Source organism: Salvelinus namaycush, chromosome 1 (assembly GCF_016432855.1).
Source record: "Salvelinus namaycush isolate Seneca chromosome 1, SaNama_1.0, whole genome shotgun sequence".
NCBI lineage: Eukaryota > Metazoa > Chordata > Actinopteri > Salmoniformes > Salmonidae > Salvelinus > Salvelinus namaycush.
Window position 1 is genome coordinate 56,970,221 of NC_052307.1, and position 16,501 is coordinate 56,986,721.

Consider the following 16,501-nt stretch of genomic DNA (forward strand, 5'->3'; position numbering starts at 1 on the left):
TAATGCCGGGCGAAACACTACACGACTTTCAAAATCCTCACGTTAAACAACCGTCTTTCCTGTCGTTTTTTTTGTTGTCTTGCCAACGTAGCGGTGAGCATACTAAACAACGTGGCACACACGGGGTCACACACCACACGATTCTTCACTTGATGTGATTAGATTGTTAACTTGGCAAGAACGAGTTTTCACTCAGAGATCCATGCTTGCCATGCAGAGTTGAAATATCTAGCCAATACATTTTGAATTGAGTAACATTGCTTGTGAACTTCAGAGCTGTAACGATTTGACACGTTGGCTTTGGTTAAAAGGCAAGTAGAAGCACATACTAGTAGTAGTCATGGCTCCTGCAGGAGAGTACACATTCTGCGTGACGTGATACAACGTCATCATCTCACTGGCTTCTTCTCTGGCGAGCTCTCATTGGCTATTGCTGATGATCACTGATCTCAAAAACGTACCCTAACCCTAAAATCGGGGCCAAAATTGTCTAGTGCACGCCCAGCTTAAGTAACCACAATCTCTTAGGAAGTATGTGTTAGGTCTGGAGGAGAGGATGGTAGACGACAGACATTTTGGGGTTAACCAGCTACCCTAGTGACAGGCTGTTGTTAACTAAAGGATGTGTCATGTTGCGAATGGAGACAGTAGGGGGGAAATGTCACAGTGCTGCTGGGGACGCTGGCTGGAGGATGTGTCACTCAGAGAGAAAGCTGGCTTAGGGACTGCCACTCTGCAGGTGGGGAGCTAGGCTGGAGAGAGGCCATGCACTGAAATGGGGGGGAGGGGGGTGCTGGTTGTGCTGGCTGGATGAAGGCTTGTGGTTGGGGTTCTGGCTAGCTGCTGCGGGCTACAGCCTGGAGTGTGTAGGAGTCCTATCTCCCTGCAGCGCGGCCGTGGAGCACACAGAGAGACAGACCTTGGCGGAGCGCTCCAGCCTGCAGCACATGACTGACAGCCTCCAACCCGCTCCCCCCTCAGACCGTAAAATGGATTCAGAGCGGCCAGCCAGCCAAACAGCTCCCAAAGAGCAGGCTTACTCGAGGAACCTTACGCTTCCACAGCTTATCACATTCACTTCTCAGTCTCTCTCCAATCTGGGTGTGAGGAGTCTCAAGCATGTTGAAAAGTACCACACCCACCCAACCACCCAAACACTCTAGAGCCTACAAGTTTTGTCTGGGTGGGAAACAGAGCAGAACACATCATCACACCCAACGAGTCAGGACTCCTCAGCTCCAAAAGTTCATTCAGAAACATGGGCGAGTACTATATGCGCACACACACACAACACACACCACACACACAGATTGTGAGCCAAATAGACCCCCCCCAGCATCAAAAGCCTGACTCAGAACATGCAGCTTGCAGTGCTTGGTCTCCTGTGTCACAGAGAGAGAGAGAGATGGAGAGTGGATATCTAGTGGAGAGGAAGAGGTGAGGAACTTTGCCAGCTTCACAACATAAGGGAAGGAAAAGCTACTCTCCAATCTCCTCCCCAGCCACTCACTTCCAATGCTGCTCTGGTGAGTCAGGGAGCAAGGGAGGAATCTCACCAGTTCAAACACCAGTTATCTACCTACCCCTCAAAAATGACATACACACAAACAATGGCAACTTGCAATGTTCCTCACCGAGTCTCCGAGACAGAAGAGAGGCACTGAAGCCCAATGGTAGAGGAGAGAAGAGACAGGTGTGTGAGGCTGAGAGTTGAAGCACACTGTTGCCCACCCCACCACCAGAAACAGAGAGGGGGGGGGGGGGGGGGGGGGGGGCTGATGCAGGGCTGGGCTACAGTGGTGGAGGTAAGGCTCTGAGGCACACCTGTTAACGTACAGTGCATTATTTAGAGCAGGACTCTCGCTCAGTGAGTAGAGGGATAGAGAGATGCCTTAGCTCCTGAATCATGTCACAGAGTGTGACTCCAGCCCAGTCGTTTTCAAGCCACTTTAGTCCCTCCACTCCCTCAGAGACACCAGCGGTAGAAGAGACTAGCTCTCTACGCGGGCCTCGACGGCCAACCGTCCTACACGCACACGCAAAAACACATGCCCATATCACACAAAAACCCGCTGCAGGCTTTTGACCTTCACTGGTCACAGAGGAATGATACAACACAAATAGAACACACGGAGAGTGATAAACAATGGGACGGCAACATCATTATATTGCAACAGACACCATCAGGCAAACTCTAATAGAGATCAGCATTAGTATTGTAGCAAAAGTGACTAGAGGTCGACCGATTAATCAGAATGACTGATTAAGTAGGGCCGATTTCAAGTTTTCATAACAATCGGTAATCGGCATTTTTGGACACCGATTCTGGCCGATTATATTGCACTCCACGAGGAGACTGCGTGGCAGGCTGACTACCTGTTATGCGAGTGCAGCAAGGAGCCAAGGTAAGTTGCTAGTTAGCATTAAACTTATCTTATAAAAAAACAATCAATCTTAACATAATCACTAGTTAACTACACATGGTTGATGATATTACTAGTTTATCTAGCTTGTCCTGCGTTGCATATAATCGATGCGGTGCCTGTTAATTTATCATCGAATCACAGCCTACTTCGCCAAACGGGTGATGATTTAACAAGCTCATTCGCAAAAAAAATTGCACCAATGTGTACCTAACCATAAACATCAATGCCTTTATTAAAATCAATACACAAGTATATATTTTTAAACCTGCATATTTAGTTAATATTGCCTGCTAACATTAATTTCTTTTAACTAGGGAAATTGTGTCACTTCTCTTGCGTTCTGTGCAAGCAGAGTCAGGTATATGCAGCAGTTTGGTCTGCCTGGCTCGTTGCGAACTGTGTGAAGACCATTTCTTCCTAACAAAGACCGTAATTATGACATAACATTGAAGGTTGTGCAATGTAACAGCAATATTTAGACTTAGGGATGGATCGCAAAATACGGAACGGTTCCGTATTTCACTGAAAGAATAAACGTTTTGTTTTTGAAATGATAGTTTCTAGATTTGACCATATTAATGACCCAAGGCCCATATCTCTGTGTGTTATTATATTATAATTAATTCTATGATTTTATAGAGCAGTCTGACTGAGCGGTGGTAGGCAGCAGCAGGCTTATAAGCATTCATTCAAACAGCACTTTCCTGCATTTGCCAGCAGCTCTTCGCTGTGCTTCAAGCATTGCGCTGTTTATGACTTCAGCCTATCAACTCCCGAGATTAGGCTGGCAATAATATAGTGCCTATAAGAGCATCCAATAGTCAAAGGTATATGAAATACAAATGGTAGAGAGAGAAATAGTCCTATAATTCCTATAATAACTACAACCTAAAACTTCTTACCTGGGAATATTGAAGACTCATGTTAAAAGGAACCACCAGCTTTCATATGTTCTCATGTTCTGAGCAAGGAACTTAAACGTTAGCTTTTTTACATGGCAAATATTGCACTTTTACTTTCTTCTCCAACACTTTGTTTTGGCATTATTTAAACCAAATTGAACATGTTTCATTATTTATTTGAGACTAAATTGATTTTATTGATGTATTATATTAAGTTAAAATAAAAGTGTTGATTCAGTATTGTTGTAATTGTCATTATTACAAATATATATATAAAAATTGTCCGATTAATCGGTATCGGCTTTTTTCAGTCCTCCAATAATCGGTATCAGAGTTGAAAAATCATAATCGGTCGACCTCTAAAAGTGACCCATAATTACGCAAAAAATGATCTTATGAAACATCATCTCAAACGGTGACCATCGTAACCAGTAGAAATCTTTTAACACCAGCGTATAAACTCACACTCGCTACATCAGATCTTGATTAGGTTTCACACAGTGAGACACACAAAGCCTCACCCTCTCACACATCTTCCCAAGGCCCCAGATCATCTTCGGCAACCTGTTTGTGGAGAGATTCTCAACATCCGTCGCTATAGAAACCACTCTCTCCCTTGATTGGGGAGGAAAGGACACACAGTGGCGGTTTGCGGACGTTGCGGTGGCAGGGCCTGGGGGATAAAGGCTGTTAGAGAAATGAAGTGGTACACACTTAGCCACGGCTAAGCCTGGGAGAGGAGAGGGGGCCCTCAGCGCCCCCACAACGCAGACGGCAGATTCGGGACGTTGATTTGTGGGGAGAAGCGTGTGTCTGTAGTGGAGAAGATAAGTGGAGGCTCCTGTCCACTCCTCTCTCTTTTCACCGGCGCTCTCGCAGGAGGAAAAGACCGAATTAAAGCCCACGGCATCATGGGTGACACAGTGTACGTTGAGATCACTAGCACGTCGTGTCTGATCAGCAGAAACACAATGACAGGATGGTGGATGAAGCAACACTGAGATCTGGGTTTGACAGAGCAAGACTGGTGTTGAGAGAAGAGGTAGCCAGAATAGATGGTGACTTCAACACGCTGGTTGTTCTCTCTTTATCCCCTCTCTCCTCCTCTCTTGCTCCCCATCTCTTGTCCTCTCTCCTCTTTTGCTCGCTCTCTCTCCATTGTTCCCTCTATCGCTCTACCTGTTGTTCCCTCACTCTCTTATCTCTCTCTCTCGTAATTGGACATTAGGCTGCAGTTGAGACGTGTGCTCTACTACAGGTTACTGTGGCGACAGAGCAGCCACTGAGAGGCATTCAGATATAATACATTAGGGGAGCATGGCAGATATTAGGACTGAGACCATTACCACTGATGGAACACAACACACACACTACAATATTAACACTCTACAGGGAGAAGAGGAGATGTAGAGACAATTTTAACACACTACAGGGAGAAGAGTAGATGTAGAGACAATTTTAACACACTACAGGGAGAAGAGTAGATGTAGAGACAATTTTAACACACTACAGGGAGAAGAGTAGATGTAGAGACAATTTTAACACACTACAAGGAGAAGAGGAGATGTAGAGACAATATTAACACACTACAGGGAGAAGAGGAGATGTAGAGACAATATTAACACACTACAGGGAGAAGAGGAGACGTAGAGACAATATTAACACACTACAGGGAGAAGAGGAGATGTAGAGACAATATTAACACACTACAGGGAGAAGAGGAGATGTAGAGACAATATTAACACACTACAGGAGGAGAAGAATGACAGAAGGAGAGGGAGAGAAAGATATATTATGTGTGAGAGAACGAGACAGAGTGAGTGAAAGGAAAGAGGGAGCGTGCTGTGTGGTTTGTAGAGAGAGAGATAAACAGGAGGAGTTGAACAGGCGGAGGGGTAATCCTGCATTGAATTTGAGACCAATTTACTGGCCTGAGTGCAGAAACCCACAGGAGAGAATCATGGGGCAGAACAAAGCTCTGATCAATAATAATCCTCCCTCTCTCTCCAGTTGGTTAGCTCTGCTAACTTCCACACCTTCCACTGACTTCAACCTGACAAGACACAAGCCCAGCCCAACAAGTGCTGTGTGTGTGTGTGTGTGTGTGTGTGTGTGTGTGAGAGAGAGTGTGTGTACTGTGTGCATGTCTATGTGCGGTGTGTTTGGTTACCTGGGCATCTGTATGAAGAGTGACTTGTTCGCCTGACTTGATCACTCATGAGTGTGGTACAGAGAGCATCAAATCTGTGTGTCTCACATTGACGACAGAATAGTACAGCGATCGTGTGTGTAGGCGTCGGTGTGTGGGGGTGTTATTCTCCGTTGTCCTAAATCCACCATCCTCATTTGCCTAATTAAAACAGAGCCTGCCGAAGTTCCCTACCAACGTAGAGCTGTTTGTTCCTCATCCCTCCTTCTTCTCTCCTCCCTTCCAACGAGCCAGTCAAAAGCCCCGGCACCATGGGAGAGAAAAAGAGAGGGATGGAATACAGAGATAGGTGAATAGAGAGAGAGAGTGCATCGACACTCCTGTTTTGTACCAGTGGTACTATTCACTTACCATCCGTCATTTTTCAAATGACTGCGATTCCTCTGCTTCGTTTCATCCAGTATTCTCTGTGCCCAGAGGGACTAGTCCTCCCTCAGGCAGTGAACACAACACACACAGCCCCTGTCTTACCATCACCAGTCCAGGGTAATCAATCTCATCTGCTTATTAAGCCTGACACCACTTGCTTTACCTCACACCTACAACATGTAGATTTACCTTTAAAACCCCTAGCTTTACCTCACCCCTACAACATGTCGATTTACCTTGAAAACCCCTAGCTTTACCTCACACCTACAACATGTAGATTTACCTTGAAAACCCCTAGCATTACCTCACACCTACAACATGTCGATTTACCTTTAAAACCCCTAGCTTTACCTCACACCTACAACATGTCGATTTACCTTTCAAACCCCTAGCTTTACCTCACACCTACAACATGTCGATTTACCTTTAAAACCCCTAGCATTACCTCACACCTACAACATGTAGATGTACCTTGAAAACCCACAGTATAACTTACTCTATATGGCCTATTGATTTACTAAATGTGCAGAATAAATTGCACAGAAACCAACGGTGTGGAAATCTTCCTTTAAGGTCAATATTTATCTCAAATATAGTTGAATTCTAATTCCATTCCTTTCAATAGGGAATAAGGACAGCGGGGAAAGGTAAGCTATTGCATACCAAGGTCTTATATAAATAGCCAGAGGGTTGAGGAGACTAAGGTGAGAGGTTCAGATGGAACACTGGTTCTCTGAGGACCAGGCAGCACACATGCATTACTGCACTGCACAGACAGTAAATTAACTACCCTCCCACACGCAGTCAATCAAGTATGCACATATACACAAACAAACACGTATGGTCACGCTTGCTCGCACACACGCGCACACAAAAAACAAACAAACACACATGAACTCTCCCACCCACACCAGGCAGGCAGAGCCAGCATTAATATTCTGTTGGTTGATTCACTAGCTCCAGCTGGAGATGGAGACCGCCTGGGACCTGGGGATCGATACACAGCCAGGCAGGCAGAGCAGCCAGGCAGAGCAGCCAGGCAGAGTAGCCAGGCAGAGCAGCCAGGCAGAGCAGCCAGGCAGAGCAGCCAGGGATCATCTGACAGGACCAGCTCCGTATGTCCCTCAGTCTCAGCATCACAGATACCAGGCCTCCGCAGAACTGCACCACAGAGACACCGGAGTGCACTGAGGCTAACCGCCATGGCTAATACGCTCTTCCTGTCTGGCACACTGCACACACCCCTGGTTGTTCCCCCAGCCCGCATGCTGAGAGCACGTGTGCTGATACATTCAATTCACCACGTCTCTTGCGCCCTCACTCATACATACCTCACACCAGCAAAATACATGCTAAAACATATAAATACTGTACACACACTGCTGATATGCCGGCCCGCTGATATGCCTGCCTGCGGGACCATATCATTACCACTGAACTTTCCTGTAGGGAATCGCCTTGGTATTATCAGTCACTAACACATGGGCCTGTGCCATTCCTCAACACTATGAAGGGAGCTGCCTGTACAGCACTGTAACCAAGGTTCAATACCATAAGGAGATGGCAGCGGCGAGTCTTGAGTTACGCACGCAGGTTCACCAATGAGTGCTTGAAGCCCTGTGACACAGAAGCCACAGGGGTAAGAGCACTATCTGTGGACCACAGCGTAAGAGTGCTAAGTGCAGTGTGTCCTACCTCCTGAACCTTCACTTTATTTTCCCCGTCCCCTCTAGGCACTCTTTTTCATTGACCCAGATCTTCATTCCATTACTCTAACCCATAACCCATAACCCACTTGCCACTATTTGCCGCCGTTTGCTGCTATTTTTCAGCCATTTTATCCTCAACCTCTATAGTATGTATTTTCTATTTGCCTTTCCTTCCACATCCATCCATGTATTTGACTTCCATCCCTCGATCACCTCGGTTCCCTCTCTTTTGGTGCTGAAGGGTAAATGAAGAGCGCGGGGCCCCAGTAGAGAGAGCAGACAGTCCGCGCACCATCGCTCATTTCTGTCAGTCTACCTTGCCTTCTCCCCATGCCCCTAGCCACAGAATAAATACACTTTAAAAATCACCCTGCACACTGCACTTTATTACTGTTAAATGAGGAGTCCTGGGAATAACCCAGCCAGGGCTGGCCCAGCCACTCTCCATACAGTCCAGTATATCTAACCTATACCCTGAGCATCTCCCTCAGTCAGTGTACACACAGCTCTGGCCTTTCACTCCCCTTTTCATTGGCTCAGCCTCCAGGCAGGAAGTGGTTGGGGCTTTTTCCTCAGTTCAGCCTGTTCGATGACCTTCTCAGGGAGAGGTGTCTGGTGCAGACACAGCTGCTCTTAAGCCCACAGAGCAGAGCTCCAGCACAGGGGTCAGAGGACAACCCTAAACCGCTGCATGTTGGCACACCCATGGGTGTTGAATCCCAAATCGGGTCTTTGAATGAATCCAAGTCGTCTTTAAATAGCCTTGACCACAACACGGAGGCTCAACATCCACACAGATAACATGAATGGGAGAAAGGAAATTCTCCTTTTTTCTCCTGAAGATTCCTCTCCGCAAAGAGAACAATCTGAACTTCTATTCTTCTTCATTCCCTCCAGTCAGACATGTATTATTCTAGGTTTACCTCGCCTTGTCCCTCTCCTCTGTCAAGGTTTGAGTGTTTCCAATGTTTCCAAACCTTGAGAGAAGGTTACCTTTAACACAAGAAATAGAGATTTAAATCTCAAGGTCTGTTGTCTGAGCCCTGCAAAATTGAATAGAGGTTGGGGATTATTGAACAATAAACACACTGTTTGGAAAGACAGAGGGCTGTCTGACTCTCTGGTTCTTTGGATTGTACTCCTTGTGGACTGATTGATCTATTCTCTTGCCCCTATAACGGTGTCCTGTCACAGAGGGAGGGGAGTGAGGGAAGAGTGTTCTTCTCAAAATGACTATTGTATTGTTGCGTTTCCATTAGTGGATGATTCCAACAGAACAGAATGTAGCTAGATACTCAAATCCCTGAAATCTGCTTTTTAGGCTTTGCTGTCCTATTCATTGTTGATACCCAGACGCACACAGACGATGGAAAGGAAAAGACTGCAACATTTTTTTGGAAAAATGGTGAACCGAATCAAGGCTTTTTAAAAAGACGGAATTACTCACTGAGAAATCTTGCAAATGCTTGAATCCATTACTCAGTTATCTGTATATCATGTCTGTCCTCTAAGCCGTTTTGCGATTTTGTCTTTGAAATGGCCTCGTCACCTCCTTGAAGACTGCGGGGGAGACATTAGGCCTAATTCATCTCATCTCCTCAGGTGTTGAACAAGGAGACTGACTGGGTCATGGTTTAATGTCTAGTCTGTCTTGTTCAGTCTGTATCCTAGGTTGGGTATAAAGACCACTTTATAGTGTAGGCGTGTGCTTACAATTTTCAGGTTAAATAGCGCAGCATGACAATCGTTACTCTGGCTGGCTGGGTGATTGTGCTATGTGGGATAATACAAAAGCATTACATTCCATAGGTACTACAGCATAGTTTTGTATTGAGGAATGAGGGTACCTTAATTTGAGAAATTCTGCCAGTGTGTTGATGCCTTTCTGATGAAGGGGACCTGACTGAATGACACAGAGTATATAGCAATTCCACCTCTGCTTCCAAGCCTCTTGTATCCACACACACACACACACACACACACACACACACACACACACACACACACACACACACACACACACACACACACACACACACACACACACACACACACACACACACACACACACACACACACACACACACACACACACACACACACACACACAGAACCTTTCCTAACAGATCTTTGTTAAGAACTCTATTCTTTCACCCTCCTCTTCACTGAGTCCTTGAAACTGTCTCTCGGATGTATAGCTCGGTTCTTTTTCATCAAATCTCTTATATTCCAAGGCAGGAAAACAAGACAAGCTCCTTATTTTCCTCCTCGCTTTCAACCCCCGAAAAAAGAGCATAGCAACAAAGCCCTTCGTTTCTTCGCAAGCAAACCAATAACCCTCTACCCATCATGCCTTCCTCTAGCAGGAAACGCGCTGTCAACATTATCAGGCCGGGCGGTGAGATAACCTCCGGTGAGGTGGGCAACAGGGCTATTATCTAGGAAAACACAGAAGCCAGGCCTCAATCAAACCCCTGGGGCTACAGCCCTAAAAGGACCTCTCACCCACACACGCCACAATGACCGATACCACAGCCCAGTCACTCAAACCTACTACCACAGCACGGAGATGACGATCGCCGAAGTATAGAGAGGAAGTCCGTACTCAACCCCATTCCCAAATAGAACAACTGTCATGGCTGACGGCCCACCAAATCTGCACCATTGCCAGAATGCCTGTATAAAGACGGCTGGCCGACTGTCAACTGTACACAGCATCTGTCCTCGTGGGACTTACCCGAGGCGTTCTTCAGGTAGCCGTTGGAGTCCACTGTAGTGTAGCTGACGTATGGCCCAGGCTGGTTCACACCAAACGGCTGCAAGGTCAGAACACCCACAGCATTAGAGTAGAACACATATATTAGTGACCCATTCTCCCTGAAACAACAGATCTCCCCACCATGTAAATTCTCAACACAGACGCCCAAGTCTGACACAGACATCTGTCCTCCTCCATGACCTGCCTCAGAGGTTTTGGCCGTGTGTACAGAGCGTGTGCAAACCATCCCTGACCTTTTTGAAGCCAGGAGGGGGGGGGGGGGGGGGTCTGGGCGCTCTGCTCTGAGTCCTTTGGGTGAAATAAAAGCACAGGTCTAAGCCCTAGCTGGCTGGGTCCCAGCAGACAAAGAGACAGGCTACAGTGAGCCTGACATAGCACCCAGCTCCATCACATCCTCTGCATTATGCAGTCATACCCACTGCTCCTGGTAATCCCTCAAAAATGGTAATGAACAGCACAATGTGGCGAATCGGATATGAATTTTTAAACGGTTCGGGGAAAATGAAAATGTGCCCCCCCCAAACGTAAATTAGGCCTACGCTACGTAGCTTTCTCTGTATTTTCAAGGGAGGACTTGGGGAAAGTTTAGGCCTGAACAGAGTGATCATAAATGAAGTTACGTCACCTTCTGATTTAGAGCCCGGTGTAATCTTCTGGATGGGTTACCATAGATACCAGTCACCGATGCAGTACCACCTCTGAGCAGATTTTGAATGGTCCTTCTCATTGAGGTAGCCCTTTACAGATATCTACTGAATTTATTCAAAAAAGCACAGCTGATTTTACTCTCAAGTTGATGCACTCCAAAGCCACATAAATGGTAAACCTCACGTTACATAAGTTAATCACTGAGATGGCGTGGAATGACACTTATATTGACGAACCTAATGTTTTGTACACTCAGTGCATGTATTGCGATTCTCATGATTCTATATGTATTGCGATTCGATACTGTGACTCTTTTGCCGTTGGATGTTCAAACATATTGCTCGCCATATGTCTGCTGCGGACGGAACAGGAGAGAGCCATGAGAAAACCCGTTTTGATCAGTCGTGGAAATGAAAGTGCTTAAAACTAATTGGCTCCCTATTTAAAAAGAAGATGGAGAACAAGCTATGAAGGGAACATTCTGGAGTTTTGGTTAACGTACGGCCAACTAGCGCAAAAATAATATTGCGATACCGTCAAAAATAATAAAATACATTTTCCCACCCACATACTGTGGGGAAACGGTTCTCAGCATGCTATAGGGTGATCTCTGCAGAGCGGGAAATGACTGAGTGGTCATATGGAGGCCGTATTATCTCTTCATTATGGGCCGATGACGCCTAATGAAGAGAGCTTTCTGTCTGCCTCGGTTTTAACAGCCTAATGAAAACTATGGCAGCCTATTAAGAGTGTGCAGCCAGACTCCCACACCGACAGACCCTCCCACACAGTACTGTCATATATATGGCATGTGTAGGCCTATAGCTTCACCAGACTGAACAGTTGTACTGTACTGGGATTGGAAATTGAACAGAAGTTCTGTGGAAACTAAAGGGAGAGGAGGTGGATAGTGATAGACAACGAGACAATAGGTGGGAAGATAGACAGAAGAGGGTTAGAGTGATGGATGTGAGGGACTTAAGGAGGAGGAGAGCGGTGAAAGCAGCCCAAAGCTCCAGACATGGGCTCGATCAATCACCCGGCTGAATCAGGCAATGGGGGGGTGAGTGTGAGCGGACACACAGTGGAGAGGCAAACACAAACACTACAACAGGACCAGCACCAAGCCTGTCTGTCTGTCACAAGCCCTGGGGATGAGGGACTATCACATTTTACATTTACATTTTTTGCCATTTAGCAGACGCTCTTACAGGACCAAGATGGCCAGACTGACTAGTTACAAGATAAGCCTTTTCACTTTCTCAAAATGTTTCTATCCTTTTTCTATCTTTCATTTCAATATCTTTCATTTCAATGTACCTCTTCGGCTATCTTTTTTTCATTGTGGTTACAATGCACACGCATACACAGAGGCACTAGTCTTACCTTGACGTTTCCCGGGCAGTCGTTAGAACAGAGTCCACTAAGCACTGAGGAGGAGAAAAGGAAGACTGATTAGCTAGCAACAGGGACTTGATTTGTCTTACACAATCCCATACAGATTTGTCTGTGACTAACAACACGGCTAAATGAGTTAGACGCTGTATGGATAATGACGTCATCCCTGTAGGAAAACCCAAACTTGGTAGACTTAAGATAGACCTGCAGTGCTTATATTGTTTTTCTGTGGATGCTTATTAAATGGGGAAGCTAAATAAATGCAGTCATTGCACTGTAAAAAAAAAACAGGCAAAAAAATTGTATTTGAAAAAGTAATTGGTAGTAAAATGAACACAGAGAATAAATGAGCTCAATAATAAGCTGCAGGGGAAGTGTATGGGTATGTGTGTGCATATGGAGCAGCAAGGAAAAAAAACGGAATTCTTAAATCAGCAATAAGATAAATTAATATATTAGCATACTAATTGGCTGGCGCTGGTAATTTGCACATTGAAGTTGAGCTGCTGAACACTTCTTTAATTAGGATCTACCATCATGCATGCGGTGTACTGCTGCACACTGTTTATCTGCATTAAGGAGTGCAGCCAGTCAAACAACCCCATTCAAAGTAAACACAGGAAAGTTCTTCCTCTTTAGAGCTACTAGGCCTAGTCCCAGAGAGACCGACCGTCACTGTTGGACCATGTAGCCTACTGTATGGAATGTATGGATGTGTCTGACATTGGAATGAAGTGAGGCCATTGTTTATTTCTTTATGTACTTTTGACCCCTTTTTCTCCCCAATTTTGTGTTATCCAACTGGTAGTTACATTCTTGTCCCATCGCTGCAACTCGCGTACGGACACGGGAGAGGCCAATGTCAAGAGCCTTGCACCCTCCCGAAATATGACCCTGCCAAGCCACACTGCTTCTTGACACACTGCTCGCTTAACATGGAAGCCAGACGCACCAATGTGTCGGAGGAATCACCGGACAACTGGCGACAGTGTCAGCGTGCATGCCCCCGGCCCGCCGCAGGAGTCGCTAGGGCAAGGACATCCCGGCCGGCCAAAGCCTCCCCTAACCCGGACGACGCTGGGCCAATTGTGCGTCGCCTCATGGGTCTCCCGGTCGCGGACGGCTGTGACACAGCCCGGGATTGAACCCGGATCTGCAGTGACGCCCCAAGCACTGCAGTGCCTTAGACCGCAGCGCCACTCGGGAGGCCTTGAGATGAGGCCCTTTGACCTATACGTGGAGCAATTTGTTGGGTTATACCTCTGTGGTCGATGGGATCGATACCGACCATGTTGAAAGGTACATGTTCTGCTGCTGATTTCATCGGTTACAGCCCTATTCAGGACATGAGAACGCAGATATCCATCTGATCAAACACTGACCTGGGCCCGGTTTCCCAAAAGCATCTTAAGGCCCAATTCATTGTTAAAACCATTGAGCTCACTTGTTCTAACGATGAACATAGCCTTAACATTCGTTTGGGAAACCGGGGCCTGGGATCAGGTCCAACACCTGTCAGCCGTGTGCAGGGGACAGAGCAGATCAATAGATCATAAAACGTTGGGCCTCTAAACCCAGAAGGGTGTTACTGTTTGCTCATTGAAAACCATGCTTGACACTGACCCAGTCTCTGCTTGGGATGAACCCATCTCATATAACTAAGGCTACCCTCTCCAAATTCATTTCGATTTTTGGAACTCTTATATAAAAAATATAAAAATATATATTTTAAAATGTAACCTGTATTACTATTCTCACCATGCCAAGTTCCCAGAAGGCCAAGTTCATTCCAATCCACACTGACCCGTGGTGTTGAGGTTGGATTAGAAACCCTTCTCTTTCCAAAGGATCATAACAACAAAGATCTGATCCCTAGTCACTAGTGGAGCCACTATGAAGAGGAGCTAGCGCAACATCTCTGGCTTGTTTAAAGGACTATGGGGACTGTGAGTGTGTCGTAAATTGGTTAGTAGAATGGGTAAATCCAATCAATGGAGACTCCATAAAGTGCCTGACACAGGCAGTGATGCGTGGCTCAGGGAGAGAGACAAAGACGGGGAGCGTCAGTGACTGTGCCTCGCCGCTGTCCTTCACGAATCACTGGCCATGCTACTACTGCTCCAGGATGTGGATGCTTCTCTGTGTGCTTGGATAGACAACTCTCCCTCTCTGACTCTCACAGAGCAACCCCCTTTCCTTCTAAAAACCTAGTCTTTATTCGCAGCTCTCTCACTTCTCTTTCTCTTCTGTTGTCATTCATTAAACTAATTCGCAACAGGTACCAAGGGTCACATACGGACCTGGGACCGCCAACACAGTAAATATTCAGGGTTTATCCAGAAATCCACAACTGTGCACACAGACACTTGTCTGCTGCCTCTACTCTATTGGATAGAGCTATTTGTCAGAGGGAGCTGCGACAAGGGCGACGGCAGCTCCCCAACAGGACTTGCCCACGGAGGTGGAGGATGAAATGGACTGTCAGTGTATTCTGCTTGTGTACATCTGGGCCTGTGTACTAGTGTGTGTTCTTTGTGTGTACAGATGTAGGATCTTAAATTTGATCCAGTTTGCTACAGCAGGAAAATAATCTTATAGCAACAGGAAATGTGAATTATTATGTGGATTATATTTAATGTTGTTTTTTCTTCTCCCCAATTTCGTGGTATCCAATTGGTAGTTACAGTCTTGTCCCATCGCTGCAACTCCCGTACGGACTCGGGAGAGGCGAAGGTCGAGAGCCGTGCGTCCTCCGAAACACAACCCAGCCAAGCTGCACTGCTTCTTGACACAATACCCACTTAACCCGGAAGCCAGCCGCACCAATGTGTCAGAGGAAACCCCGTACACCTGGCGACCGTGCCAGCGTGCATTGTGCCCCACAGGAGTTGCTAGAGCGCGATGGGACAAGAACATCCCTGCCGGCCAAAACCTCCCCTAACCCGGACGACGCTGGGCCACCCCATGGGTCTCCCGGTCGCGGCTGGCTGCGACAGAGCCTGGACTCGAACCGGGATCTCCAGTGGCACAGAGACCACTGCGTCACTCGGGAGGTGCCTTAAATGGACATTTTTGAAGGGGTTATTACATGTTCTGTTTGGGCAAATCAAGTCTGACATTTCTAAGTGGAAATTACAAACTTTATAAGCCTTTTTAAAACTCAAATACACTATACGCTTTGCAGGCCCCCGTCCCCGCATGAGGCCTTTTGCCTTTTGGTAGACCGTCATTGTAAATAAGAATTTGTTCTTAACCGACTTGCCTAGTTAAATAAAGGTTAAATAAATTAAACATTTCCTGCTGTGCAGGAAAAATCTCAGCAACAAAATAGTGATCAAATGAAGATCCTCCATCTATAAAGTGACTGTAGAGAGTGATGTGCCAGTCTAGTGATGTGATGCGATAGTCTAGAGAATGAAGTGTGGGACATACAGAACTCACAGGGTCGGCTAAGAGAGCAGCTTTAGAGGAGAATAAATATAAACATTAAAGACCTGTTTAAATTTTTTTTTTTTTTTTGTGGATTCATCCGATGGATAATGTGTTTATTTAATGCCAGAGCTTAGTTCAAGAGCTTCATATAGCCTATAGTAGAGATAAGGGATTCAATGCAGACTTTTGTTCATCCAATGCACATTACGACATCTTCATGAGGGCTTTACATGATCGGCATTTGGCGAGAAGGCTTTGGGGTTTGTTCCTTTAATGTCTGTGCATGTGAGAGACCATGGAGCAGAATGAGAACTTAGCTATCTCAGTTGCTGGCTGTCGCCATGAGTTAGGTGGGATTTCTTGTTGTGTTAGGATTTATGTCACCCTGCTATCATGCTGTAATGTTTTAAGAGGTGGCATGTTGCTACTTTGCCGCCAGGCCGGTGCATAGGCTGTAGACTTATCAGACAGATGGGTTGATAAGGGACTGAGTGTCCGGTTCATCGTTCCACTTCATTGAGCAGGACACCTGAGCAGGACACCAGCATGGCTCAGAGGAAATAACATCATGCGCACGCACACACACACACACGCGCGCGCGCGAGGCCAGATGTCTGAGCCATCTCTGA

General features: G+C 46.2%; 1 protein-coding gene across 2 annotated transcripts in view; it reads right to left on the reverse strand.

The window, feature by feature from the left end:
• LOC120046169 (T-cell immunomodulatory protein-like) overlaps positions 1-16,501 on the reverse strand; it is a 119,634-nt gene that overhangs the window by 14,410 nt on the left and 88,723 nt on the right. For both annotated transcript variants that reach the window (XM_038991189.1, XM_038991196.1), the window contains exons 13-14: positions 12,429-12,472; positions 10,353-10,431 (exon numbers count right to left, since the gene is read on the reverse strand). In XM_038991189.1, the coding sequence (XP_038847117.1) occupies positions 10,353-10,431; positions 12,429-12,472 (123 nt within the window). The remainder of the gene's footprint in view (positions 1-10,352; positions 10,432-12,428; positions 12,473-16,501) is intronic.